We start from the raw sequence: 26,851 nt of genomic DNA on the forward strand, positions 1-26,851 counted from the left end.
AAAAAAAAAAAAAAACAGAGGTTTATTTGCTTATGATTCTGGGACAACTGCATCTGGTGTAGGCCTCAGGCTGCTTCTACTCGTGGTGGACAGCTGCAGGCAGCTGGCGGGGACAAGCAGATCACATGGTGAGAGGAAGCAAGAGAATGCAGAGAGAGACAGACTCTCCTCTTCTTCTAAAGCCCTCAGAACCACACCCCTCACCACCATTTTTACTACTGCACTGGTCCTACAATCCAATCACCTCTTCAAGGCTCTACCTTTCATTTACCATAATAGGATTTCCCACCCTCTTAACAGTCACAGTGGGGCTAAGTTTCTAATACATAAAAGTTGAGGAATACAGTTCAAGCTTCAGTGAGTTTGGGGAGGACACAGTGCAATCCACTACAGTGGGGAAAATCTCTGTTTCTTCATATTTTTTAATGTGTGTACTTGTCCTTCGTTTTGTCAGTAAAAAGGGGTGGCAGCAGTGAAAGTCAGACTGTAATATTCACATTATAGTAAAATAACTTACAAAATTATAGAACTTGAAACATTATAAGGACAATTAGAATAGTCCAACTTCCTAATTTTTTACAACATCCTGGAAGATGACCATTTACTTTTTGCTTGGAATACTTCCTTGATTAGGAGCTCTCCTTGAGGAAGTTCATTCCTTTATTTCTTTATTAATAGCACAAATGTTAAGGAAATTCTTCCTTTTCACCTGTGATTAAGAACTATAGTTGTCCTCTTAGTTCTATCAGTAGGAAAATTACTTCCTGTAGCAGGAATTTTACGTGGAATCATTGAATTTAAAGTTGCTAAGGACCTTATAAGTCACAGAATGCTCTTCCATCAGTTTACAAATGAGGAGGCTGATGCCAGGAATGTTAATGAACTTGCCCAACTCCTCAAGATAGAAATGAGATTAGGACCCAGGTTAGTGCCACTCCATTGTTCTTACCACCACACAACTGAGTGCATAAATAAAAAATTAATGGTTCACTGGTTTAATTTAGAAGTGTATTTAGAAACCTTCCCTAAATAATGCTACTTTTGGCAAGAATATTGTTTCTTAGTGACATAAATGAAAATTTATTAGAGATGACTTGTTGGTACAGTAGTTGGGTTTATGAAAGGTCAGCTTAAGTATACTCACTTTTTACTACTGTTGAATTTTACTATTTTATAGGCAGAACGTTACCAGAGTCTCCTTGAAGAACTGAAAATAAACAAGATACAAGTACAGCTTTTCCAATTATATCATAATGAGAAGAAAATTCGTTTTCTGAACTCTGAGTTAGAGCGTGTGAATAGGGATTTGGGTGTTACAAAAGAGTCTCTTTCTCATCATGAAAACATAGTTAAAGCCAAGAAAAAGGAACGTGGAATGCTAACCAGACAACTACAACAGACAGAAAAAGAATTAAAGTGAGTTTTTAAAAATAGATAGTAATAATTGGGTTTTACGTAGATTGATAGAAAATAAAAAATAAATGACACTTTGAAAGTTGACTTTTTAAAATAAGCTTTTTTTACTTTGGAATACTTTTAAATATACAGAAAAATTATAAAGATAGTACAGAGTTCCTATATTCCCCACACTGTCTCTCCTATTATTAACATCTTAGTGTGATATATTTGTCAGAATTAATAAAGCAGTATTGACACATTATTATTAACTTAAGTTCATACTTTATTCATATCTCCTTAGTTTTTGCCTAACGTCCTTTTTCTGATCCAGAATACTATATTATATTTAGTTGTCTGTTTCCTTCAGATTCTCTCTGAAGCTATGACAGTTTCTCAGACTTTTCTTGTTTTTGATGAGTTTGACAGTTTTGAGCATTGGTCAGGTTTTTTGTAGAATGTCTCTCAATTGGGATTTGTCTGATAATTTTCTTATAATTAGACTGGGGTTGTGAGTTTTGGAGAGGAAGACCACAGAAATAAAATGCCATTCTCATCATATGGCATCAGAATGTCAACATCTTAGATGTTACAGGATATATCATATTCTATATTATATAATATCAACATGATATCACTGTTCATGTTGACCTGGATCACCTGACTTTGTCAGGTTTCTCCGTTACAAAGTTATTCTTTTATTTTCCCCCTTTTCATGCTATAGTCTTTGGAAGGAAGTCACTAGGCATAGTCCACACTTAAGGATGGAGAGGTACGTTCTACCTCTCGAGGGCAGAGCATCTACATAATTTATTTAGACTTCGTCTACACAGGAGATTTGTCTCTTATTTGTTTATTCAATTATTTATTCCTATCAGTATGGATTTATGGATATTTGGGGTTATAATCTAATACTACATTGCTTATTTTGTTGCTTAGATTACTGCAGTTTAGATTATCGAGAACTCTGAGTTGGCTCCCAGGTGCCTTTGACATATCCCCATCAATGTGATTTTGGTTTTGGAGCAATTCTTTACTTTTTTGGCACTACGAGATGTTCAAGGCTCATTTTATATGGGCCAGTCCTGGAATTAGCCTGCCCTAGTCTATATGAGCTCGCCCAGGAGTCAGTAATTTCTTCAAGGAGTTCTGGTCCTTTTATTGGTATTAGAAACTAAACATCTGGGTGCTAGGTGTGCTCTTTCCTACTGGATGTCTTTGCTTCTAGGCTTTCTCAGCTGACAGAACTAAGAAATAGGTGTGTGTATACTAAGTCTTGTAAATATACATATCTATAAATATTTCCATATATAATTATCTGTATCTTTATTGAACTAAACATGAGTTCGTATTGTCTCTCAATTTTAATCCGTTACCACATGGATCAATCTAGCCTTCTCTTTCTTATTTATAAACTCCCATTTCAACAGTGAGAAACGTGGCTTCCACAATCTGTCATCCATTTGCGTTATTCCGGTAATCATGTATAGCTGTATCAGAATTGTTCACCCATACCTCCATGGGAAGCAACTTTATAACTGGAGTACAACCCCTCAGTAAGGTTGTTTATACATTTGTAATTCTTTTGTCACATTCTATTTCGTCTAGGATCTCTCTAAGTGATTTTTAAAAAATTTGCTTACATTAAGGTTCACCCTTGGTGCTGCCAAGTTCCATAGGTTTTGATAAATTCATAGTGTCATGTGTCTGTCATAACAATATCATACAGAGTAGTTTAACCACTCTTAAAAAATGCCCCATGCTTCATCTGTTTATCCCTCTACCTGACCTTGCCCAACTTCTGGCAGCCACTAATCTGCTTATAGTCTGAAAGTTAATTTTTAGAATTTATTTTTTAATGTGATTTAATCAAAAGGACTTCTTCCCTTTATATATTAAAAAAATTAATTTCCTTTAAATCAAACTTTTTTTCCTTTTTAGATCTCTTGAAGCACTTTTAAATCAGAAGAGGCCTCAATACATTAAAGCCAAAGAAAACACTTCTTACCACCTCAAAAAATTAGATATGGTTAAGAAATCAATAAAGGACAGTGAAAAACAATGTTCTAAACAGGAAGATAACATAAGAGCCCTGGAGACAGAGCTGGTTGATTTAGATGGTGCATGGAGAAGTTTTGAAAAGCAGATTGAGGAAGAAATCATACAGAAAGGTCGAGACATAGAACTGGAAGCCAGTCAGGTGAAAAAGTCAACATATGGGAAATCTTTTCTATCTATTGTTTCAACTTCTCCTTTCAATTAGAAAACATTTAAAGGATGTTCTCTCTGTCTGATATTTTAAGAGATTATCCTCAGAATGTAAATTATGGGGATTTAAATTTTTCAGCCTATACACAGAATTTATTCTTCAGACTAAGTTATTTTTTATAAGATTAGATGGCATTATTACACTTATGAGTTAAAGCCCTAGAAAATACTTCAACAAGGTTACATGATGTCATTTTGTAGTATAGAAGTTAGGTAATTAAGTTATTATTTTTAAGGTAGTTATTTTTTTCTATCATATAAAAACTTAAAGGTCAGATTGTATGCGGTTTTGAAGAGACATCATTTAATTGACAGGAGGGAAATTGATTACTTAAGGTGATTTAAAATGTTCAGTGATAAATTAATATCCAACTTAGTATATGGGATTTAATTATAATAAATCAAGAGTAGATATCCAAGTATACGTAATTGAGCATTCCAGATATTTTCTCAACTAAATTTTTGTCATTTCTCTTTGTTCATTTTATGATAATCTTACATCACACTATATGTACCAAAATAATAGTGACTATATAAGTAAGAAAGAAATATATCATTTTCTCTAGATTCCCCTTTCTCTTTTAAGATTTTCTGACATATTATTATAGGATTTGTTTTGAATACCTTGTTGCTCTATATAAAGTTTTAAATAAAGAGGGTTTTATATTATGGTCATATTATTTTACCTGGATAAGATGGCCAATATGATCCAATGTATATAAAACAATCTTTTGATAAGATTAATTATCTGCTAATATAAAGAATTTCTTGTCATGTTTCTTTAAGTGAGTTAATGATGTTTCAATGCTATTTATACAGGTGGATCGTTATAAAGAACTTAAGGATCAAGTAAGAAAGAAAGTAGCTATAATGACCCAACAACTGAAAAAACTGCAGTGGGAACAGAAGGCGGAAGAAGAAAGACTGGCATTTGAAAAGAGGAGGCTTGGTGAAGTTCAGGTACCTCAGTTTGTGCAGTGATGATTTGGGATTATCCTCAGTGACATTTTATGCCCTTTTTGTACTGATATTTAAATATATAAATGGATTTACATCAAACATAAGCAATTAAAAAATTTCTGGATTACCTGTTATACTGCTTAGTATTATTTAGGTATCTTTTGTAGTTAAAATATATTTGTCTGCCTTCCTCCTCTACAATGTAAACTCTGCGAGAGCAGGGATATTTGTTTTATTCACTGATGCATCCCAAGCACCTACGATAGTTCTTTTTCCACAGATGATAGTCAATAAATATTTGTTGGATTACTGTATTTTACAGATGAGGGGATCAAAGCACAAAATGATTAAGCTAACTTGACTAAGGTCATAAGTGGAGGAACTGGAATTTAATTCCAGACACTTTGTCTTCAGAATGAATCTCCTTCACCCTTATAGTACACCATCTCATTTTAGTCTTTGTGATTTGGCAGATGAAAATACAAACATGGAAGGTGCTGTATATGATAGTCCCGTGAGTAGAAGAGATGGCGGTTTGTGCCAGGAGGAAAACAAAGATAGTAACATAGCAGGAAATATTTTTAAAACATTTGTATAATTTTATAATTTGTATCACATTATAAAAGTATACAATGATTTCTAAAAATACATATTTCACATTTTTGCCTTTGTGCATGTTAATTTCTTTCTGGAGTAACCTATTCATCTTTAAATGTTAAGTTATATAGTTACCTATACCACAAAGCCTTCCCTTGCCCTCATTTTCTCTCTACCCCACTTCCAAAAAAGAGCCAAAAATAATTTCTTCCTCATATAAGTATCCATTGTTCTTAACATGTATATGTCTAAGGGCTTTTATCAGATTGCACAGAATTTACAATTGATTGGTACAGCTCTACTAGATTGGAAGCTTCTTAAAGGCAGGATTCATAATCATGTCCATTGTAAACCTTGCACTTAGTAGATGTCAATGAGTGTTGGTTGAACTGATGTTGCCTTCTGAATATAAAAAAGAAATAACATGTCAGGGTGGAGAGAGATGGAGAAGAGCTGTACCTAAACTGAGTTCCCACAGGACCAATGACTCCCTTCACAATTAGGAGGGTCTGTAACTTTTCACAGGTAGCAAGATCTCTGGTGCTGGGCAATAGTTGGTTTTCCCAGACAACTAGCATCATCAGCCAGCATCTCAAATCCAGAATGCCTAGTTCCAGGGTAGTCTGATTATCCCACATTATGCGTCCAGCAGAGCACCCAGGTCCTGACACACCTCCCTGTGGGATGGTGAGAGTAAATGGGACCCACGCCTTCTCTTCTCTTTTTGACCCTGGTCTTTTCCAGTAAATCCTACTCTTCAGCCTAAGGCACATCTGAAATTTGTTCGAGGCACCTAGGTGGTGTCCCCTAAGAGACCCACTTGGCATGTTAAAGTAGTGACCATCTAGCATGACACAGGCTCTGGGAGTGCTCAGAGTAAAGGCACAGAAGTACCTGTTCCCAACTGGCTGAACTTGGTACTCATCATTACTCTTGTTTTTCCCTCTCTGAATGGAATTCTTAAGTGAGATAATAGAATTTCAATATGGGAACTCTAATTTCAACATGTGTGAGTTCCTTCAGAAAAAGAACTGTCTTGCTCATCTTTATAACTCTGGCACCTTGCATAGTAGAGGTTTGTTCAGTAAATTTGTGTAATAAGTGAGTAAAACAGGATAATTATGTTGGAATACGCTTGTCCTTTTCCACTTGAAAACTGTGGTATTTTCTTTCCTGGTGGTATACCGAAAAAGAATTGTGTTTTTACTTTCATACACTCCTGGTTTTAAATCATTTAGTAATGGAGTAAGACAGATCAATCTTGTTAAAGTATGCCGGATGAATTAGATGTGGGAAAGGTTAAAGACATGAAACCAATTGGAGGTTACTACATATGGGATTTAATGATAAAATGAATAGAGCAAGACTTTTGTGAAGTCCTTTCCCCAAAAGCCTGTAAGTTGCCCTGTAAGTTCCTATATGATTTTAACATTAAACCACTCTACTACAATTACTTATATGTCTCTCTCCCACCAGACTCTACTCCTTGAAGACAAGGACTCTATCCTGTTCATTACCGTATCTCTAGTTCCTACCACGTGGTAGCCAGTGAATAAATATTTATTGAATGAATTAGTTTGAGGGACAGATAAAAACTGTGTAGATGTTTGAAAATAATCCTCTTGGACTTTGAAGCTGCCTGAGTGAAATAGCTAGCTGGAGATCAAATGTCTAGCAAATGGTGGAGTCAAGATTTGAACCCTGATCTATGCAACTTCAAAGCTCTATACCAGACTGCCCTTTCAGAATTAAAATTTGCTCTCATAAATATTTTCATATAGTTATATTTGATGTATTTCAAATTTACAACAGCTCACAATGTTATAGTATGTGTTAGGCACGTAATTTAATTTGTTAGGAATTGTAATTGATTTTAGGTTTCCTTTCCTATTTCAGGGAAATCTAAAACAAATAAAAGAACAAATAGAAGATCATGAAAAACGAATAGAGAAGTTGGAGGAGTATACAAAGACATGCATGTAGGTAGAGTAAAAAGACACTCAGCTTTCTTACCTCTCAAGTGTCTGGTTATTTCTGTACATCAAATGAATGCTCCCACTGTTATAAAGTTCTCACTCCTCCACTGTTTTTTCTTTTTTTCCTCCATTTTTTATTTCATTGTAGATTGTTAAAGATTATCCTTAACTACATAATAAATGAAATATTTAATTTTTGAAAATATAAATGTATAATAGTAGTGAAACTTTTAACTTTCTTTTGGCATTGATACTTTTTCTTTTCTTTTTTTTTTTTTTTTTCGTGACCGGCGCTCAGCCAGGGAGTGCACCGGTCATCCTTATATAGGATCTGAACCCGCGGCGGGAGCGTCGCCGCGCTGCTAGCGCAGCACGCTACCGAGTGCACCACGGGCTCAGCCCTTGGCATTGATACTTTTAATAAAAGTAGTGGGTTATGTCATGAAAGCTAATGCAAGTGTACTTCAGAAAGTTCATGGAAAAATAGAATTAAAAGATAATATGAATCTTTCCATGAGCTTTTTGAAGACCCCTCATACAACCCAAGTATTCTGCCACTAAGAGTTTCTCTTTAATCGGCATTTCCTTATTATTAAGCTCATGAGGATTGCTCTGGTTATAGTGATCTATCGTTATGTTTCAGTGTGCAGAAATACGTATCTTTTCGATCAACAAAGAATGATCAGAATTGTTTTTGCCCTCATTTGGTGTGAGGTTTATTGTATTATATTTTTTTATCTTTTAAATATTAATAGAGCACTACTCCATTCGCCTGCAATGCTAGACAAGAGTGCTTTGTATCTGGTAATTCCTAAATTTTGGTTTTTCTTTTTGCTATGTAATTTGTTGTTGTTATCATGTAGGGATTGCTTGAAAGAGAAGAAGGAGCAAGAGGAAACCCTAGTGGAAGAAATTGAAAAAACAAAATCAAGGATGTCTGAGGTTAATGAAGAATTGGATCGCATTGGAAGTGAATTGCAGAATGCTGGAATTGATAACCATGAGGGAAGACGTCAGCAAAAGAGAGCAGAGATTCTGGATCACCTTAAAAGACTTTACCCAGATTCTGTGGTAATTAGAATAAACAATTAAAACAAGGCTAAGCTTTCCTGTTTGAAAAAATACATTCTTATTTGGAATTATAAATATACCATTATTAGGAAGCAAAATTATTTCAGGAATCTTTAAGTTTTATGCTTGACAATTTATATTTAAAATATAACAGTAAATAATTAGGGTAAAATGTAAATTACTTTCAGTAGTGTCTATAGATAAGTAATTACTGGGGAAAAGCATAGACATGAACACAGTACCCAAAAAGTCTGAGTTATTGCCTGGATCCCCAAAGGACATGGGTGCCATGAAGTAGTTTGGGCCTCCCAGATGCATGGTCTCAAACCTCATGTTCTTCATTCTTTCAGTTTTTTTTAAAAAATATTTTTTCAGGAGATGTCATTGGTATATTTTTATTCTCTAACTATGCATCTAGTATTGCTAATGTATTTTATTAACCAAAAATACAGTGTTACTTGGGGGTGTCACCCTCACTGCATTATTTCCTTTGGTATCGGGTGGGGCATCTGGCTTGCTTGTCAATAACATCATTGTACACCGTGCAGTCATTTTATGATGGCCTATTTTCAGCATTTTACACTGTTAACCACTTGATCTGTTTTGAAACACCTGCCATTGGCCTCCATGGTAACACACTGTCATGGTTTTCCTTGTACCTCTCTGGCCACCCATCTTCATCTTCTTTACAGTATCCTTTTTGACTTTCTGACTTTTAAATGTGGTTTTGACTTCTGGATAATGATGGAGGAGTAAAGCTGGGTCACAGAATCTTTTTTCCCCACTTTCTAACAAAATGACAAAAACTTTAACATATCAGTTCAAAAACCGATCAACCTAATGTCATAAACTTCAGAAAATGGTGATAGTCCAGGATTAAAAAAAAAATTGAAATATAGCACTACTTGTTTTTAACTCTGCATAAGCCAAAGTGATAAGTTGACCATTTCCTAAGAATTCTCACTTGGGCCTGGCCGGTTAGCTCAGTTGGTTAGAGCACAGCCTTATAACACCAGGGTCACAGGTTCAGATCACTGTACCCGCCAGCTGCCAAAAAATAAAAATAAAACTGATTAAAGAAAAACATATATATTTTAGGGCCAGCCCATGGCTCACTTGGGAGAGTGTGGTGCTGATAACACCAAGGCCATGGGTTCGAATCCCATATAGGGATGGCCGGTTAGCTCATTGGGTGAGCGTGGTGCTGACAACACCAAGTCAAGGGTTAAGATCCCCTTACCGATCATCTTTTTTTTTTTTTTTAAAAAAAGAACTCTCACTTGGTATACCTTAACCTAGCAAGAAGAAAACTTATATACATTTTTCTGCCCTTCTGACTGGCGGGAGTTAGACTAAAAAACTGGTGAATCAGGCTCTGTGATGAAAATGAAGACTCTACAGCTCCTCATTAAGTTGAGAGGCCATTTTGAAGCTCTTTCCAAAATGGGATTTGTCCTCCTCCCCCAAGGTAGAAGAACCTTGGTATAGGATATTAATTTAAAAAGTCAGAAGAAAGAGCAGAACTCAGATATTCAAACGAAGCGTAATCTTACAAAGCCTTAGCTGAGCTCTCACTTACCCTGCCCTCCAACCTCTGAGGTGGTAAGGAACGTGGATAGAATAGGAAGTACTTATTCCATCAGCTGTTGCTCAAAGAAGTTAGCCTTCTCAGTTCTTTGGGAAAGGTAATCAAGAAAAAGTTGTCTGTCTATAGCCATACCACCCTAACCATGTCCGATCTTGTCTGACCTCAGAAGCTAAGCAGGGTTGGGCCTAGTTAGTACTTGGATAGGAAACCACCTGGAAATACTAGGTATTGTAGGCTTTAAAAAAAAAAAAAAGAAAAAGAAAAGGTTATTACAGCAAGTGAAAATAAACACAGCTGCCCACATTAAACCTAAGCAAGATGAAAAGAATCACTATGGCAGCGACAGCTATAAGTATATGTAATAAAAAGGGAAAGAAAATATTGGAAAATATTTAGAGGTTTAAGAGTCCAGCCTAGAAGGTTATAGAACAAAATCCCCCATTAAGTGTTTTATACTTTGCATAATTTAATAAGAGCTTGAATTCGTAAAACTAGGTTCAAATATGAGGGAAAACAATAAAATGAAAAGGAAAACGCAGAGCTAAGAAAACAAATTAAGAACAAACATTATTACTGAATAATAATTAGTTAGCATTTAGTTAATAAATAAAATAGACTAATAAATAAATTAATAAGAAGTAGCAAGGAATGCTAAAGCAGCAAGGAATGAGCTGCACAGCTGAAAATCAAATTCTTGACCCAGAAGAAAGGCTTGTGATAATCACAGGTTAATGGAAAAGAAAAAACAAAGAGATTTAAACAATTAGAGCAAAGATAATAAATATGAAAAACTATGGTGAGCTATCATAAGGAAATTGTGTTCCTGAAGTAGAACCTAGTAAATGGAAGAGAGTCCAAAGAAATACTATTAAATCTTCAGATATTCTAGAGACTTTTGATACAGGATAGTTGACATTCAGACATTTTCTAGTAAAGTTTTTGAATTTCAGTCTAATTCTTGACCATTTTCTTATCTTAGCTCTAATAACACTTCTTCATGGGAAGCCTTCCCTGACTTTTTAGGCCAACCTGGTCTCTTTTATATACTCGCAGAGCACTCTTTTTTGTCACAGTGACTAGATCTATTTTGTACTTGCATGTGATTATTGATTCTCTTTCTTCCTTACTAGACTGAAAATTGTGTGAGGTCAGAGAGTATCTGTTTTATTCGATAATGTTTATCCAGTGTCTAGCTCAGTACCTGACCATAGTAGGTGCCTCATAGATTCTTGTTCAATAAATAGGGAATGAATGAATTTTATTTAATTACTATAGTTTTAGAAAATATTTGAGTACTTTGATAAGGTTAGTCCCTCTATATTACTCCTTTCTTAAATGAAGTGACATGCCTAAATGGACATTTCATAATAAAACTTAGGTCCATGTGAATAATTACAACGTTATAATTTTATAAATTACTTTTTGTCTATGTTGCTTTGTTATTAGAAAACAGTAAATTATATGTTCCTCACTAATGTGTTTGTTTTTCTCTCCTTTCTTGAAACCTGCTAAGTACGGAAGACTGGTTGACCTGTGTCATCCTATTCATAAGAAATACCAGCTGGCTGTTACTAAGGTTCTTGGCCAGTACATCGTTGCCATTGTTGTAGCCTCTGAAAAGGTAGCAAAAGACTGTATTCGATTTCTGAAGGAGGAAAGAGCTGAACCTGAGACATTCCTTGCTCTAGATTACCTTGAGGTAAGAAATTTGTAATGTTTGGTATTTAGTAGTGATAAAATCTTGTCTGTTAAAGTATGTCTTTATTGCCTAAAACTATGGTAGTGACTGAAAAACATCGTTGCCAATTAGCCAGTCATTTGAATGGCTGTGTTAATGTATTGGCAGGCAAAGAATAATATCAAGTAGCTGCTATCTTTCTTGATATCGCATCATTTTTTCCCTAATCTAGTTTTGTCATAATTCTATCTTGATGATTTTGATGCCTTTGCTCTAGCAGCGCACCACTCTGCATACTAGCCAGCAATGTATTTCGTTCTGTAGCAAAGTACAGATGCTCCTCAACTTGACCATGGAGTTATGTCACGGTAAACCCATCGTAAGTTGAGAATATTGTAAGTTGAAAATGCATTTAATACACCTAATCTACCAAACGTCATAGGTTAGCAACACAGTGCACTGCAGAGTATCGGTTGTTTACTCTTGATCACGTGGCTGGCTGAGAGCTGCAGTTTGCTGCCACTGCCAGCATCACAAGAGAGTATATCATACCACATACCACTAGGCCAGGAAAAGATTGAAATTCAAAATTTGAAGTACAGTTTCTACTGAATGTATATCACTTTGACACCATTGTAAAGTCAAGTCATAACTTGAACCATCATAAGTTAGGGACCATCTAGACAGGAGATGGATAAGATATATGGTCTGTTGGTGAAATGTCAATTCAGTCTCTATTGCGAATATTTAGTCTAGTGTGTCAGCTCTTGGTGGGGCAGGCTAAATTTTGAGCCTTGAGGTTTGTGTTGAGATATGTTCACATATCCAGAGTCTAAATTCCTGAAGCAGGAACTCTATCATATCATAATTGATATCGTTTGTGATTTTTTTATTGCCTACCAAAGATATTCTATTTGATCCAGCAGTCGAGACCCTGAACTGTAGGCAGTGTGCATAGTGGTTAACAGCACATGCCTTAGGGTTGGACTGCCCTGAGTTTGAATCTCAGCACTACTTCTAATTTGCTCTCACTAATTTGTTCATAATTTTTCTGGGCATCAGTTTCTTCATCTATGAAGTAGAAGAATTAATTCTTACCTTATTGGATTATTGCAAGGAATCATTACATGTAAATCACCTGGCACGGTGCGTGCATAGAGGAGGGGCTCAGCAAACGCTAGTTGCCCACTGTACTAATACACTTTTGCTCATACCTTCTGCCTCCTGAAACTTCTTAGCCCTAATTCATCTGCCTGTTAAAATCCTGTTTTACTTATTCCTCACTTGAGATTTTTTTTTAAGGCAAACTCCTTTTTAAAAAATCTCATATTGCACTATATCAAATATATAAAGGGAATATTCTTATCCCTTTTCAGTGCCCAGTTCCTTAATAGTAACTACTTTAGATTGCTCCCATACACTCAATTTATGTAAATGTATATTCCTAAGTATATATACTCGTGTGTATGTGTGTATATATATAACACATGCACACGTACCCATTTTGGTTGTATGTAGCATTTTTGCTTTGTTTTGCTTTGTTACACAAAAGTGAGATATTTTACTTGCTGGTTTTCATTAATACATTGCAGACACTTTTTTAAGCTGTTTGTGGACCCAACCTAAGAGTCATGACTAAGAAGGTCTCTAGCCTTTCCTGATCATTTAATCCTAAATTGGATTTTTAAGTTCCATAGTATTGTACTGCTCTTTTGACACATATCTAAAAGGAAATTATTTCCCCTAGGTGTCATGTTCTTGAGAAAATGGAGCACTTCTCGTGCATTGTTTTGTCCCAACTAGTTAGTGACAGAGTTGAATCTGGAAATTAAGTCTTCTGGTTTTTCGTGAAGTTTATTTTTAATATTACATGAGCCAATGGTGGGATATAGTTCACAATGTTCTTGTCAAACTTTTATTATATGTAAGTGTACACTATTTGTCATTTGCTGTCACACAGAATGTAATGAGTATTTGGTTTTAGTTTTAGTGTATCTAATATATCAAGTATTTTTTAAACCTTTTAGGTCAAGCCAATCAATGAAAGATTAAGGGAGATTAAAGGCTGTAAAATGGTGATTGATGTCATAAGGACTCAGTTTCCTCAGATCAAGAAAGTGATTCAATTTGTGTGTGGAAATGGCCTTGTCTGTGAGACTGTGGAAGAAGCCAGGCATATTGCATTTGATGGACCTGAAAGACGGAAAGTAAGAAATGGGTTGTACTGGATTGTACTTTTGGATAAATTGAAACAGTATTTGTAAGACTAATATATTCCACAAACAAATATTATATATGTGCTTTCGTATGTTCTCTATTATGAGGAAAACCAACATGAGACCTAAGGTGGTTATGGCTTCATTAGTTTTTGTAATATTCAGTTGAGTTTTTAAAAAATTAACTTCTGTAGCATTCCCCAACATCTTAAATTACATTTTGGAAAATAGATTTATTGTAATTATATCCAAAAGAAATTATTATTATTATTATTATTTTTTTTTTTTTTAACTTTATACGGAATAAATGTATTTGCTGAACCTCAGATTTTCCCTGCATGTACCTATATGGTACGTGTGTTTTTGTATACCAGAAAAGATTTTAGGTGCTTATTTTCATTCTGTGTTAATTCTTCCATAGCTTAATGGAGAAACTGCCTTTTACACATTCAAGGTTTATCATATTTGAATTTAATGAAAGCACAATTGAAATGAGATTACTGAATACTAGTCTCTCAAGGGAATAATTTTGGTTTTAAAAATAAATATTGTTGGGCCGGCCCGTGGCTCACTCAGGAGAGTGTGGTGCTGATAACACCAAGGCCACGGGTTCGGATCCCATATAGGGATGGCCGGTTGCTCACTGGCTGAGCGTGGTGCTGACAACACCAAGTCAAGGGTTAAGATCCCCTTACCGGTCATCTTTAAAAATAAATAAATAAATAAATAAATAAATATTGTTTCACTCTCAGTTGAATAGAGTTTGTATTTAGTTTAGCAATGTTAAATTCCTCAAATTATGTCACTTTTTTTTTGTTTTAACTACATTTGTGATTATAACGTAGTGCTAAGGGCATTAGCTCTGAAATAAGACCAGTGATGCTACTTAGTAATTATGTGACTTTAGGCAAGTTTCTAAACCTCTAATTTTAGTTTTCTCATCTAAAATTGGTGAAATGGTAGTACCTATTTCCTGCGGTTATGAGGATTAAGTTAAGTAATAACATGCAAAATGCTATTATAGTGCCTGGAAAATAGCTCTCAAATGATAGTCATTTTATTGTTTACTAGTCAATTAACACATTTAATCTGGAATGTCCAGAATTGCAAACAGGCTATTCTTATGAGATATAAGAATTTCCAGTGTTAAATTTATCTAACATGATTAACTTTTCATACATTTGGTGCTGCTATCAATAGTAATCTTAATAAGAAGGACATTACTGTCTTTTAGTAATTACTGTCATTGATTTCTTCATATTAAATTTAAGCAGGTAAAACAAGTGAACTATTAAGGTGTCTTCCTGGGCCAGCCCGTGGCTCACTTGGGAGAGTGTGATGCTGATAACACCAAGGCCACAGGTTCAGATCCCTATATAGGGATGGCCGGTTAGATCACGTGGGAGAGCGTGGTGCTGACAACAGCAAGTCAAGGGTTAAGATCCCCTTACCGGTTATCTTTAAGAGAAAAAAAAAAGTCTCTTCCTTATTTTGCTACCTTTTTACCTAAGATCGACCTGTATAATTGTAAAATTGACTTTTGAAGATTTGTACGGTAAATTTAAAGAAGTCACATTAAGACTGTTTATTCTTTTATTTAACAAATATGGTTTCTAGCTTGTTCACAATAACAAGCTTTTTACCCTTTAGGTTGTATCTTGTTCTTATCAGTATTTCAAAATTTTAATGTTTTATTTGTCTTATTTGTATTTTAACTATATTCCAGGAACTTTTAGAGAATTTTCTGTGTTTTAAATTGCGTAAAACAATTGGATAGATGTCACATTTTCATAGAAATCATCTGACATCTGCAATTTGTGTTTTTGGTTTTCCATAAACTTGAAGTTATGTTTTAGAATTTTCTTTATTCCAACATTTGCAAGTGATATCACAAAATATTTTGGTTTATTTATAAACTATAGTATATATAAACTATATACATATCTACAAACGACATAATATAAGTTACAGCAATTCTGCTAGCTACAGTTTTGTTACCATATTTTTGTGATAACTCAATTTTTAAATATTTAAAAAATTTATGTACCAAAATTTCAAAAACTAGAATCTCTTTATATATATTTAATTATTCCATTCACTCCCCTTAACCAGCAATTATTTGCTTCCTTCTCCCATAGACTGGTTGGTTGTTATTTTAAAATATATATAGAAAGACATTTATGTTTTACCGTTTTAACATGATGGAGCAAAAAAATGTTATTAAGTAGCTGAATAATTTGCAAAAAGATCATTTTTCAAAATTTTCACACATTATACAGAGCAAATAAAAGTACAGGGTACCACTTTAATAGGTACAATCTGGTATAAAATATAGTTGAATTTAAACCTCATATATATCAGAATAAGTCCCAGATAGATTAGAAATGTAATGTAAGAAATAAAACCATGAAAGTTTTAAGAGAAACCGTGGAAACTTTTTCTTAATCTCAGAGACAGGAATGCCTTTACAATATGACAGAAACCCCAAAAGCTATAAAAGATGGATAAATTCACCTAACATAAAGGATTCCCACGTGGCAAAAACTATCACGAGCAAAATAAAAAAGAAAATGGCAAACTGGGGGAAGTATTTGCTACTCATAGTAAATAACAAATTTTCCTACAAATCAAGGGGAAAGAACAATAATACAGTGGGAAAATGGACAAAAGATATGAACAAACTTGTTTTCATAAAAGGAAGTATAATAATTGCTCTGAAACATAAAAACTTAACCTCACTTGTAACATGGGAAATACCCATTAAAACTACACTGAAGTACTATTTTCACCTGTCAGATTGACCAGCATCAAAAAGTTTGATAACATTTTATGGGGAAAGATGCCTTGGGGCCGAGCCCGTGGCGCACTTGGTAGAGTACTGCGCTGGCAGCACGGCGACGCTCCCGCCACGGGTTCGGATCCTATATAGGACTGACCGGTGTACTCACTGGCTGAGTGCCGGTCACGAAAAAACGACAAAAAAAAAAAAAGATGCCTTGCCTTCACTGCTGAGAGTGTAAATTTCTACCAGCTCTATGAAGGATAATTCCTAGAAGTTGTACTTTTTAGCAACTTAACATATAGATAAATTTACATTGTATGAAATGATGTGTGCACAAGGTTTATTCATTGAACCATTGTGTGTAATGGGAAAAGCTGGGATCAACCCAAAGACCTATACAATACTAGTTCAATAAAATAAGAATGCATTCATAGAATGCAATACTATGCAACCTTAAAAAAGAATGATTGCTCATTACGTTTGTGCAAATACGAGACAATCTCCAAGATATATTCAGTTAAAAAAAATAATATGTAGACAAGTGTTTAGTATATTACTATTTGTGTAAAAATGGGGAAACAAGAAATTTCTGCATGTATTGCATAATATGCAAGAATATTTCTAGGAGAATACTCAAGAAATTGATAGCATTGATTACGTCTAGGGATGGTAATGGGTGTTTGTGGCCAGGAATGCCAGGGACATTTTTCACTCTATACTGTCATACCTTTAAAATTTGAACTATGTGAATATCTTACCCATTCAGAAATAAAATGTTAAAGTATATTATTTTTCATACCAATAAAAGACAACTTAAAAAATACGTTATAATTTGCATAACACAAAAATTGTAGGAGAAATCTACTTCACCATCCTATAACACTGGAACAATATTTCTTGAAACAATTGAAGTTGGTTCAGGAAATGGTTGGTTATCCTACAGAACAAGTTTTTAATGCCAAAGAATTCATTCTTTTTGCAGGCCCATGCCCTCTGGAACTTTTATGTGATGCTATTTAAAAATTTCCTCAACTCCTTATTTTATATGATATCCAGTTGTTCCAGCCAAGGTATTTTTCAGAATGTAACCCCCTAGGTAGGCAGGGATTACGGCACTGAGAAACTCTTGTGAACTATATATTAAGGAAATTGCAGTCTGGGGGAAAATTATTTTTCTGGAATAGTAGTTTGACTGTAAATCAAATGAAAGAAGGTTATATGAGACTACATGAACATTTAGAAGAAATAAATTTTTATGTACCGAAAAACTACTGAAAAAGCCTGATTCATAATTCTATGAATTGTTGCCTACTACATTATTAGATTTGAAGGAGATGTATAACATAGTAGTTAAGAACATGGACTTAGATGTTTGACTGACTTGGACTGTAGCCCCTGTGTATGGCTTTAGGCAAGTCACTTAATATCTTTAAGCAAGTCCCTTATTTATTTATTTGTTTGTTTGTTTGTTTATCTATCCACTCATTCATTCATTCATTTATTTATTTAGAATATTCATGAGATACAAAGCTGATTGTCTCCCCTCCTGCCCATGATGTGGGGGCCAGATTCATACAGGGACATACCCGTTACCAGAAATTGCTTTTGTACCCTTTGTCCCCTTCCAATTATCCCCAACCTCCCTCCCCCTCTTCCTCTCCCCTCAGCTTCAATTTGTAGCCCTAGGAATGTTCCCTCCCTGTGTTGGATCATGGGACTACTGTGGTCTTTCTTTCCTGCCTTCCTTTCTCTCTTAGCTCCCACATATGAGTGAGCACATGAGGTATTTATACCTCTGTGCTTTGCTCGTTTCACTCAACATAAGTTTCTCCAGGTTCATCCATGTTGTTGCAAATGGGGGTATTTCATGCTTTTTTATGGCAGAGTAGTATTCCATAGTGTATATATACCACAGTTTCCTTATCCAATCATCTATTAATGGACATTTAGGTTGGTTCCATATCTTGGCTATTGTAAACAGAGCTGCAATAAACATGGGAGTGAAGGTGTCTCTTCAACATGATAATTTCCATTCCTCTGGATATATACCCAGAAGAGGTATTGCTGGATCATATGGAAGATCTATCTGTAGTTGTTTGAGAAACCTCCAAATTGTTTTCCAAAGTGGTTGTACTAATTTACATTCCTACCAACAGTGCAGTAGTGTTCCCTTCTCTCCATAGCTGCCAGCATTTGTTATTCACCGTCTTTTTGATCATAGGCAGTCTAACTGGAGTGAGGTGGTATCTCAATGTGGTTTTAATTTGCATTTCCCTGATGACTAGTGATGTTGAGCATTTTTTTATGTATCTGTTGGCTATTTGTATGTCTTCCTTTGAAAAATGTCTATTCAGGTCCTTTGCCCATTTTTTAATTGGGTCATTTATTTTTTTACTGTATAATTGCTTGAGTTCTATGTATATTCTTGATATTAGTCCCTTGTCGGATGCATAGTTGGCAAAAGTTTTCTCCCACTCTGTAGGTTGTCTTTTCATTCTGTTGGTTTTTTCTTTTGCTGTGCAGAAACTTAGTTTGATATAGTCCCATTTGTTTATTTTTTCTTTCGCTGCTTGTGCTTTTGGGCTCATGTTCATAAAGCCTGTGCCCTGACCTAACTGTTGAAGTATTCCACTTATATTTTCCCTTAGTAATTTTACAGTTTTGGGTCTTATACCCAGGACTTTAATCCATTTTGAGTTGTTTTTAGTGTATGGTGAGAGATGCATATCTAGTTTCATTCTGCATGTGGATATCCAGTTTTCCTACCACCACTTGTTGAAGAGGCAATCTTTTTCCCCAAGGTAGATTTTTATTGCCTTTTTCTAATATCAGATGGCTATAAGCCTGAGGAGTGATTTTTGGGTTCTCTATTCTACTCCACTGGTCTGAATGTCTACTTTTATACCAGTACCATGTTGTTTTGGTTACAACAGCTTTGTAGTATAATTTGAAGTCAGGCAGGGTTATGCCTCTGGCTTTGTTTTTTTTGCTCAGGATTGCTTTGGCTATTCAAGGTCTTTTGTTTTTCCATATGAAAGGTTAAGATTGTTTTTTCCATTTCTGTGAAGAATGTCATTGGTGTTTTGATGGGGCAAGCCCCATTTTGTAAAATGGAAATAATATCTACATCAAATCAAATGATGTATAAGCATTGTGTCAGTGCATTTTGTGTTCAATAGTGAATAGTTGTAGTAACAACAGCATCAGCCACTGCAGCAATAAAGTAAAAGGAACTTCAGAAAATCATTGTACACCCTGTTTAAAGAGGCAAAATTGACTTGCCCCTGTATCACAGTTGGGAAGAGAGAGTAGGCACCAGAACTTATGTTTATTTTGGCAGATTCTTATTAGCTCAAAATTCTAGATATATTTCTCTCTCTTCTCTCCAAGAAAGCTCCCATAGATTTTTTTTTTCTGTTATAATTTGGTTTTTATGTATCAGAAATACAAGTTAATAAATGTTCAATTTAGAAAACTTTGGAAAACAGAAGCTCAAAAAGAAAAAAAACACAACTCATCCCCTAAGATGGTTGCCAAGTAAAATATTTGGACATACTTATACAAAAAAATTATTTGTTTATCTGAAATTCAAATTTAGCTGGGCATCCTGCATTTTTATTTGCCATATCTGGTAACCATACTCTATAGAGAACTACTAATGAGTATTGTAGTATATATGTTAATATGTTATTTTATAATCAACTATATTTGTAGCTGTTATTATATATATATATATATATAACTGGGTCTTTACTATGAGATTAAATATATATTTACATATGTTTTTTTTTTTTTTAGTTTACTTTTCTTCAATGGTCTCACTTTTATATTTTAATTTTAGTCTGTCTGGAATTTATTTATTTATTTATTTATTTTTAAATTTTTTTTAAAAGATGACCAGTAATGGGATCTTAACCCTTGACTTGGTGTTGTCAGCACCACGCTCTCCCAAGTGAGCTAACCAGCCATCCCTATACAGGGATCCGAACCCGTGGCCTTGGTGTTATTAGCAACACACTCTCCCGAGTGAGCCACGGGCCGGCCCTTGTCTTGAATTTATTTTGATGTGCATTGTTAGATGTGGGTATTAATTAGCTTTTTTCCCCTAAATGGTTAATTACTTGCCGTAATATCATATATTGAATATTTTATCTTTTTCTTATTTAATTGAATTTAGTGGTTATAATATTAGAATTTATAATTATAGTATTCTAAATTATTAATTATACTTTGTTCTTTTTTCACCGAGTATAATTTCTTACGTTTATTTTAATTAATATTTGTAGCTGTCTGATTGTTTATTAACATGTTATAATTTTTTTGTAATCTATGAGAATTAAATTCTTTAACAAAAGTCAAGGTGCACTTTATAAATAAGTTAAATACTAGCCCCACAAGTGCTATATAATCGGCATGTCTAAAATGAAATTCACGTTCTCTTTTCTAAATCTTGATCTCTCTTCTGTATTCTTCAACTCAATTCTTTTTTTTATTTTTATTTTTTTATTTTTTTAAATTTATTTTTTATTTTTTATTTTTTTTGAAAGATGACCAGTAAGGGGATCTCAACCCTTGGCTTGGTGTTGTCAGCACCACGCTCAGCCAGTGAGCAAACCGGCCATCCCTATATAGGATCCGAACCCGTGGCCTTGGTGTTATCAGCACCGCACTCTACCAAGTGAGCCACGGGCCGGCCTGTCAACTCAATTCTTGATAATACTCTTCTAGCCAAACAAAATCCTATTGTTTCCCCAGGGAGTCTTTCCTAACCTCTACTTCCAAACAATCCCCAGGCTCTTCTTATAATATATCCTAAATATTTCTTAAATCTTTTTCCTTTTCTTCACCCTCAGTACTATTGGCTGAATTTATACCATCATCTCTGGCTTTGCTGGACCAATGCATTTTCCAAATAGTTGCCAGAATGGTCTATCTAAGGCTCCTTTCTGACATTTCTCTCTTTCTGTTGGGTGTCAGAGTGTTCAGAGCCAGTCCTCCTCAGCTCCCTCTATAAGCTCCTCTAGTCCTCAATGGAATTCCATCCACATTCTTTGATGGCTTACAAAGAGCTCCATGATCTGGCCTGTCTACTAGCCTCGTCTCTAAGTTGTTTCTTAACTCGTCCAGGAATTCCAAACCCTTTTATATTCATTCCTTCTTTCCCCATCCCATCCCTGTGACACGTGCACACTCATGCACAATCCATTTTATGCATTCATACCTCTCCCACCCACATGCCACCACTGCCCTTTCCCTGGCTACCTCCTGTCTGTGTCAGAGACAACTGCCTGCTTAATATTCCTCTCTACTTCTCCCTTACTCATGGACCTTGATTTCACTGTGTAGCAATCTAGGTGTGGCCACTGGATGTAAATGGTACTCATTGGTGGGCCTGCCAGGAAAGTTTCTTTATAACCCTTTTACCCTGACTCTCCCTTCCTGTCTTCTTTCTTGAAACACAGACACTATGGCTGAAGCTCTAGGAGTCATCTTGGACCACACAAGGACTTTGAAGATTGCCATATAAGAGACACTGACACATACACATATACACACATCACTAGCACAGAAAGTGTAGAGGTAAAGTAAGCTTTATTGAGAACAATTTAGAAGCAGAGAAGCAGTGGAGCCTTTCATTTACTCCATAAAGCATATGCTTGCTAACAGGACTATAAACTTCAGGCTGTATTATATACCTTGTCCCCATTTAAATTTTTTTCTTGGTTCTAGTTTCACATCCATTTTGGAAAGAGTGATGTTTTTGGTATCCTAAAATTATTAAGGCTATTTTCAAAATATGCCATTGACATATATGACAAGATTCCTCACGACACAGGACTATGTAATGCAAACTATCTGATACTAAATATAAATATTCTTAGTTTTTGCTTCCCGGTGTTGAATATGTTTGGAACTGATATTCAACTTATTTCGAACCTTTATAATTGCTGTTAATTTGTTGCCTAGAATTACTTTGGGCCTTAGTGAAAAGGGTTTTGTATTTGTGGTTTGTTTCTTGGTTGGTGTCACTTCATGAACTACGTATTTTATTAGTAAAGTATAGTAAGTGGTTTTTCTCATCTTCATATTTTCAGCTGTACAAATTGCTACATTATGCCTTATTTTTATCTTCTTTATGTACATTTTTTCAAGGTGAAATATTTTTAATTTTACAGACAGTGGCTCTTGATGGAACATTATTTTTAAAATCTGGGGTGATCTCTGGAGGGTCAAGTGATTTAAAATACAAGGCTAGATGCTGGGATGAGAAAGAGTTAAAGAACCTGAGAGACAGAAGAAGCCAGCTAATCCAAGAGCTGAAGGTAAATCCATGTCATAAAAGTTATAAAATACTAGTGGAATGAGCTAGTGTGTTTTTAAACCAGGTTGAGGTATTTTTTGGTAGTAAAAGTAGCATGCCTATAATTTTAAAATATTCAAATAATACAGAATGTAATAAAAATAAAAATCTTTCCCTTACCCATCCTTATATCTCAGTGGTATTTTCTAAACACAGTTTGATGCTTAGCCTCCTGAAATGTTCTCCATATATGCAAGTATATGTATTATTTTTCTTATTTTCTTTGTTTTAAAATAGATTTTTGCTAAAGTAGTGTTTGCAACAAGCTTTTTCATTTAATACCATAAAATGACATGTTTTTATTTTCACATATAGAAAGTTACTTTATTTTTTAATGAATTCTGCCTGGTATTTTATTATGGGTTTATTTATTTAACCAGTTTCCTATTGATTTGTATTTTGCTGTCACAAATGGTGCAACATTAAACATTCTTTAGAGATGGAGAATAACATAGTACCTAAGAGTATAAATTCTATAGCCAAGCTGCCTGGGTTTGAATCCTGACTGCCACTTAGTAGTGGTATGACCCTGGGCAAGTTACCTAACCTCTTTGTACCTTAGTTTCCCCATCCGTTAAATGGGGATAATAGAAGTACCTTCCTTTTAGAGTTATTATAAGGAATAAATCAAATAATTCAGATAAAATACTTAACACAATTCCTGGCTTATGAAGTACTCTATAAATGCATGTTGGTATTATGTCTTTATTTGTATAAATATATCTCTGAGATGAATTTCTATAAGTGGAATTTCTGGGTCTAAGAATATGTGTACTTAAAATGTTGATAGACATTTGGCCGGTGAGCTCAGTTGGTTAGAGTGTAGTGTTATAACACCAAGGTCAAGGGTTCTATTCTTGTACAAGTTAGCCACCAAAAATAGAAATAAATAAAATGTTGGTAAATATTGCTAAATTCTCATCAAAAGAAAACTTGTAGTGGGGCATGCATGTCCCTAGATTGCAGCACTGGGTATTAGTAAATATTTTAATCTTTGTCAAATTGATTGATAGAAAACTGTAATCTAGTTTGATATTCATTTCTTAAATTATAACAGGTTGAACATCTCGTGCATTTGTTGGTTCTTTGTAATTTTTTCTTCTGTGAAGAACTGTGTGTTTATTTTCTGTGCACATTTTTCTATTAGGTTTTTTTTTATTAACTATTTTAAGTTGTTTTTATAATAAGTAAATTACCCCTTAGTCATATACTCTTATGTTGTAAATATTTTCTATGTTTGACTTTTTAATTGGCTTTATTGGGGTATAATTAGCATACAATAACAGTCACCAATTTTAAATGTATAATTGAATATATTTTGACAAATGTATGTCATTATGTAACTACCACCACAACCATGACATAGAATATTTCCATTACCAACATTCCCTCCCCCCCACATTCCTTTGTGCTCCTTCACAGTCAGTCCCCTCCCGTAGGCCCCTTAGGCCCTGGCAACCCAATCTGTCATAGTTTTTCCTCTTCTAAGCTTTCATTTAAATGGAATCATACAGTAAGTTTTTGCCCATGTTTTCTTTACTTAGCCTAGTGTTTTTGATACTCTTGTTGTGTGTGTATCAACAGTTTATTCCTATTTATTTGTTTGATGCTTGACTTTATTCTTTTTTGTCATACATGTGTTTTTAACCTTTATGTAGCCAAATTTATTAATCTGTTGTAATTTCTGGATTTTGTAATATATCATGCTTAGAAAGATGTAATTCTTTCTTAACTCACAAAAGAAATTCAATAATGTTTCTGGTGCTTTCGTGTATTTAACATTTACATTTTTTTATTCCTTTGGAATTTATTTTGATGACTGGGATCCAGCCTTATTTTTACCAATTGACTTGTCATTTTATAGAAGTATCATTTGTTGAATAGTGTAATTCCACCCCACATACTTGAAATGTCAACTTTAGATACTAAATTGATAGAATGCTTCCAGATAATTTATTTTTCCTATTTAGCTTTCTTCTTTTGTGTATACAAATTACCAATTTTTGATTCAAGGATTGAATCAAAAACTCAAGGATTGAATCAATAGTGATTTTTGGCAAAGTTACTTAACATATTTTAATCTTTTTCTGTAAGCATAAGACCACATTTTATGTTTTAGTCTAAGGTATAGAAATATTCAGCTTTTAGAAATTTTATAAATTTAGGCCTAGGCCCAGAGAAAGTTCTGAGAAGCTGGCAACTTGAAATGACTTGCGTTCTATCCATGTCCATATTAACTTCCCACCTGTGTGTCTCACCTGAACCAAGTGACAGCTGGGTGGGAATGATATCTTGGGTTCTGGAGGAGGCTGCTGGGAAAAGCTGATGCAGAGCTTCCTCCTCTTCATCTGTAAAGAACACTTGGGGAAGAATCAGGACATATGGGGATTTTAAGGGTAAATTGAACATTTGTCTCATGTGAGTATGCCTGGTCTTCTTGAATCCCATGAAGCTAATTATTTGCTGAACAAGTAGTTTGTGGGGCTGCTGCTCTTTAGGGTGCTTTAATACCCAAACCTGATCCTCACTGGGCAAAGAAATACGTAAAAGCATCTGAGGTGTTCCAGGAGCCAGGCAACAACTTGAACAACAACAGAAAAGTAAAGGAGCTTTAAGGAGATTCAGTGTAGTTTTGACCCTCACCCCAACCCCCATTACCTCAAAAAAAAAAAAAAAAAAAAAAAGACTTTCTAGAACTAAAAATATTTCTTAGCTATAGAATTGAAGGAGAGGATTGCCATTGTTGAGAACCAAATTAGCAACCTGAAAGACCAAATGGAAGAAGCATCTCAACGAGGGGAACAAAATTACAATGATAAAGAAATCTTCTAATAGAGCCTTGGTGGATAGACTCAGGAGACTTGAGAATAATAAAATCTCGAAGGATGAAAAGAAACACAGACGAGGGGAAACAAATTTTTAAAAAAATTTTGTAATCTGAGAAGCAACCTTAATATTACCATTGAAAGGACACACTCAGTCCCAGTCCCATGTAAGTTTGGTGAGAAAAGGCTACAGTGATGCAGATCTTGGTGTAATTCGTGAATGCCTAGGTTATAGAATTAGTAGGTTATAGAATCAGTGCCAAACTACCCTCCCCCACACATTTTTTAAGAAAAAAATTTTATAGGTTTAAAAAAATCAAGCTTATGTTAGGCAACGGAACTGGACACTACTATGGAATAATAGCTACAGGAAAAAGGATTATAACCCAGGATACAACTTACCTTTTAGGAATCTGCAGATAAGCAGATTCAGAGAAATGTCATCCATATACTCCGTGTGACAAAGATACTAGAGAAAGTACTCTAAGCACCACAAGAATTAGAATAGACCTAATTATAATAAATTAATAGTGCTAAACTAACAGCAAAACCAAGGTATTGGAAATGGAGAGAGATATAAATGTGTTCCAAAGTTTCATCTGTGAGGAATCTGTGAGGAAAGGAAATGAGAATATTCTAAAGATCGAATCTTGAGGGGTGGGAGGGACAGAGGTGAAACCAAAGTGTTAAACACAAGAACAAATAGCAAACCAACAAACATGAATGAAAAGAACAAAAAGAGGGAAGGAATAAAATTTTTGTATATCAGTCATTATGGTTAATGAGTGGATTTAAGTCTCCCGTTAAAAGACCAAAACTGTCATAGGTTAAAAAGCTAAATATCATTTACAAGAAGTCATCTTAAAACTGAATGTTGAAAATAATGGGATGAGCACATGACAAATGCAAACAAACAAACAAAAAAGGAGTGAATATCAGAGAACGTGAACTTTAAAGTTAAAAATCCTTGTGTTGTATGGTGCGCTTTCAATAAATATTTATTAAATGAATTGAACAAAGGAGATGTTATGTGATAAGAAACAAAGCTCTCCATTATAAACCTGTTTATAGCACGTAGCACCTAAATATTTAAAATGAGAATACTTCTTAATAAAGATGAAACTTATAGTGAAA

The 26,851-nt window shown here is 34.6% G+C and overlaps 1 protein-coding gene and 1 pseudogene across 2 annotated transcripts in view; both read left to right on the forward strand.

Annotated features, from left to right (window-relative positions):
• SMC1B (structural maintenance of chromosomes 1B) overlaps positions 1-26,851 on the forward strand; it is a 77,727-nt gene that overhangs the window by 16,139 nt on the left and 34,737 nt on the right. For both annotated transcript variants that reach the window (XM_063075333.1, XM_063075334.1), the window contains exons 5-12: positions 1,178-1,416; positions 3,337-3,595; positions 4,483-4,623; positions 7,117-7,199; positions 8,060-8,267; positions 11,369-11,554; positions 13,561-13,740; positions 22,708-22,854. In XM_063075333.1, coding sequence (XP_062931403.1) covers positions 1,178-1,416; positions 3,337-3,595; positions 4,483-4,623; positions 7,117-7,199; positions 8,060-8,267; positions 11,369-11,554; positions 13,561-13,740; positions 22,708-22,854 — 1,443 coding nt within the window. The remainder of the gene's footprint in view (positions 1-1,177; positions 1,417-3,336; positions 3,596-4,482; positions 4,624-7,116; positions 7,200-8,059; positions 8,268-11,368; positions 11,555-13,560; positions 13,741-22,707; positions 22,855-26,851) is intronic.
• Positions 9,974-10,092, forward strand: LOC134361446 (5S ribosomal RNA; annotated as a pseudogene).

This window comes from Cynocephalus volans, chromosome 12 (assembly GCF_027409185.1).
Source record: "Cynocephalus volans isolate mCynVol1 chromosome 12, mCynVol1.pri, whole genome shotgun sequence".
In the NCBI taxonomy this organism is placed as follows: Eukaryota; Metazoa; Chordata; class Mammalia; order Dermoptera; family Cynocephalidae; genus Cynocephalus; species Cynocephalus volans.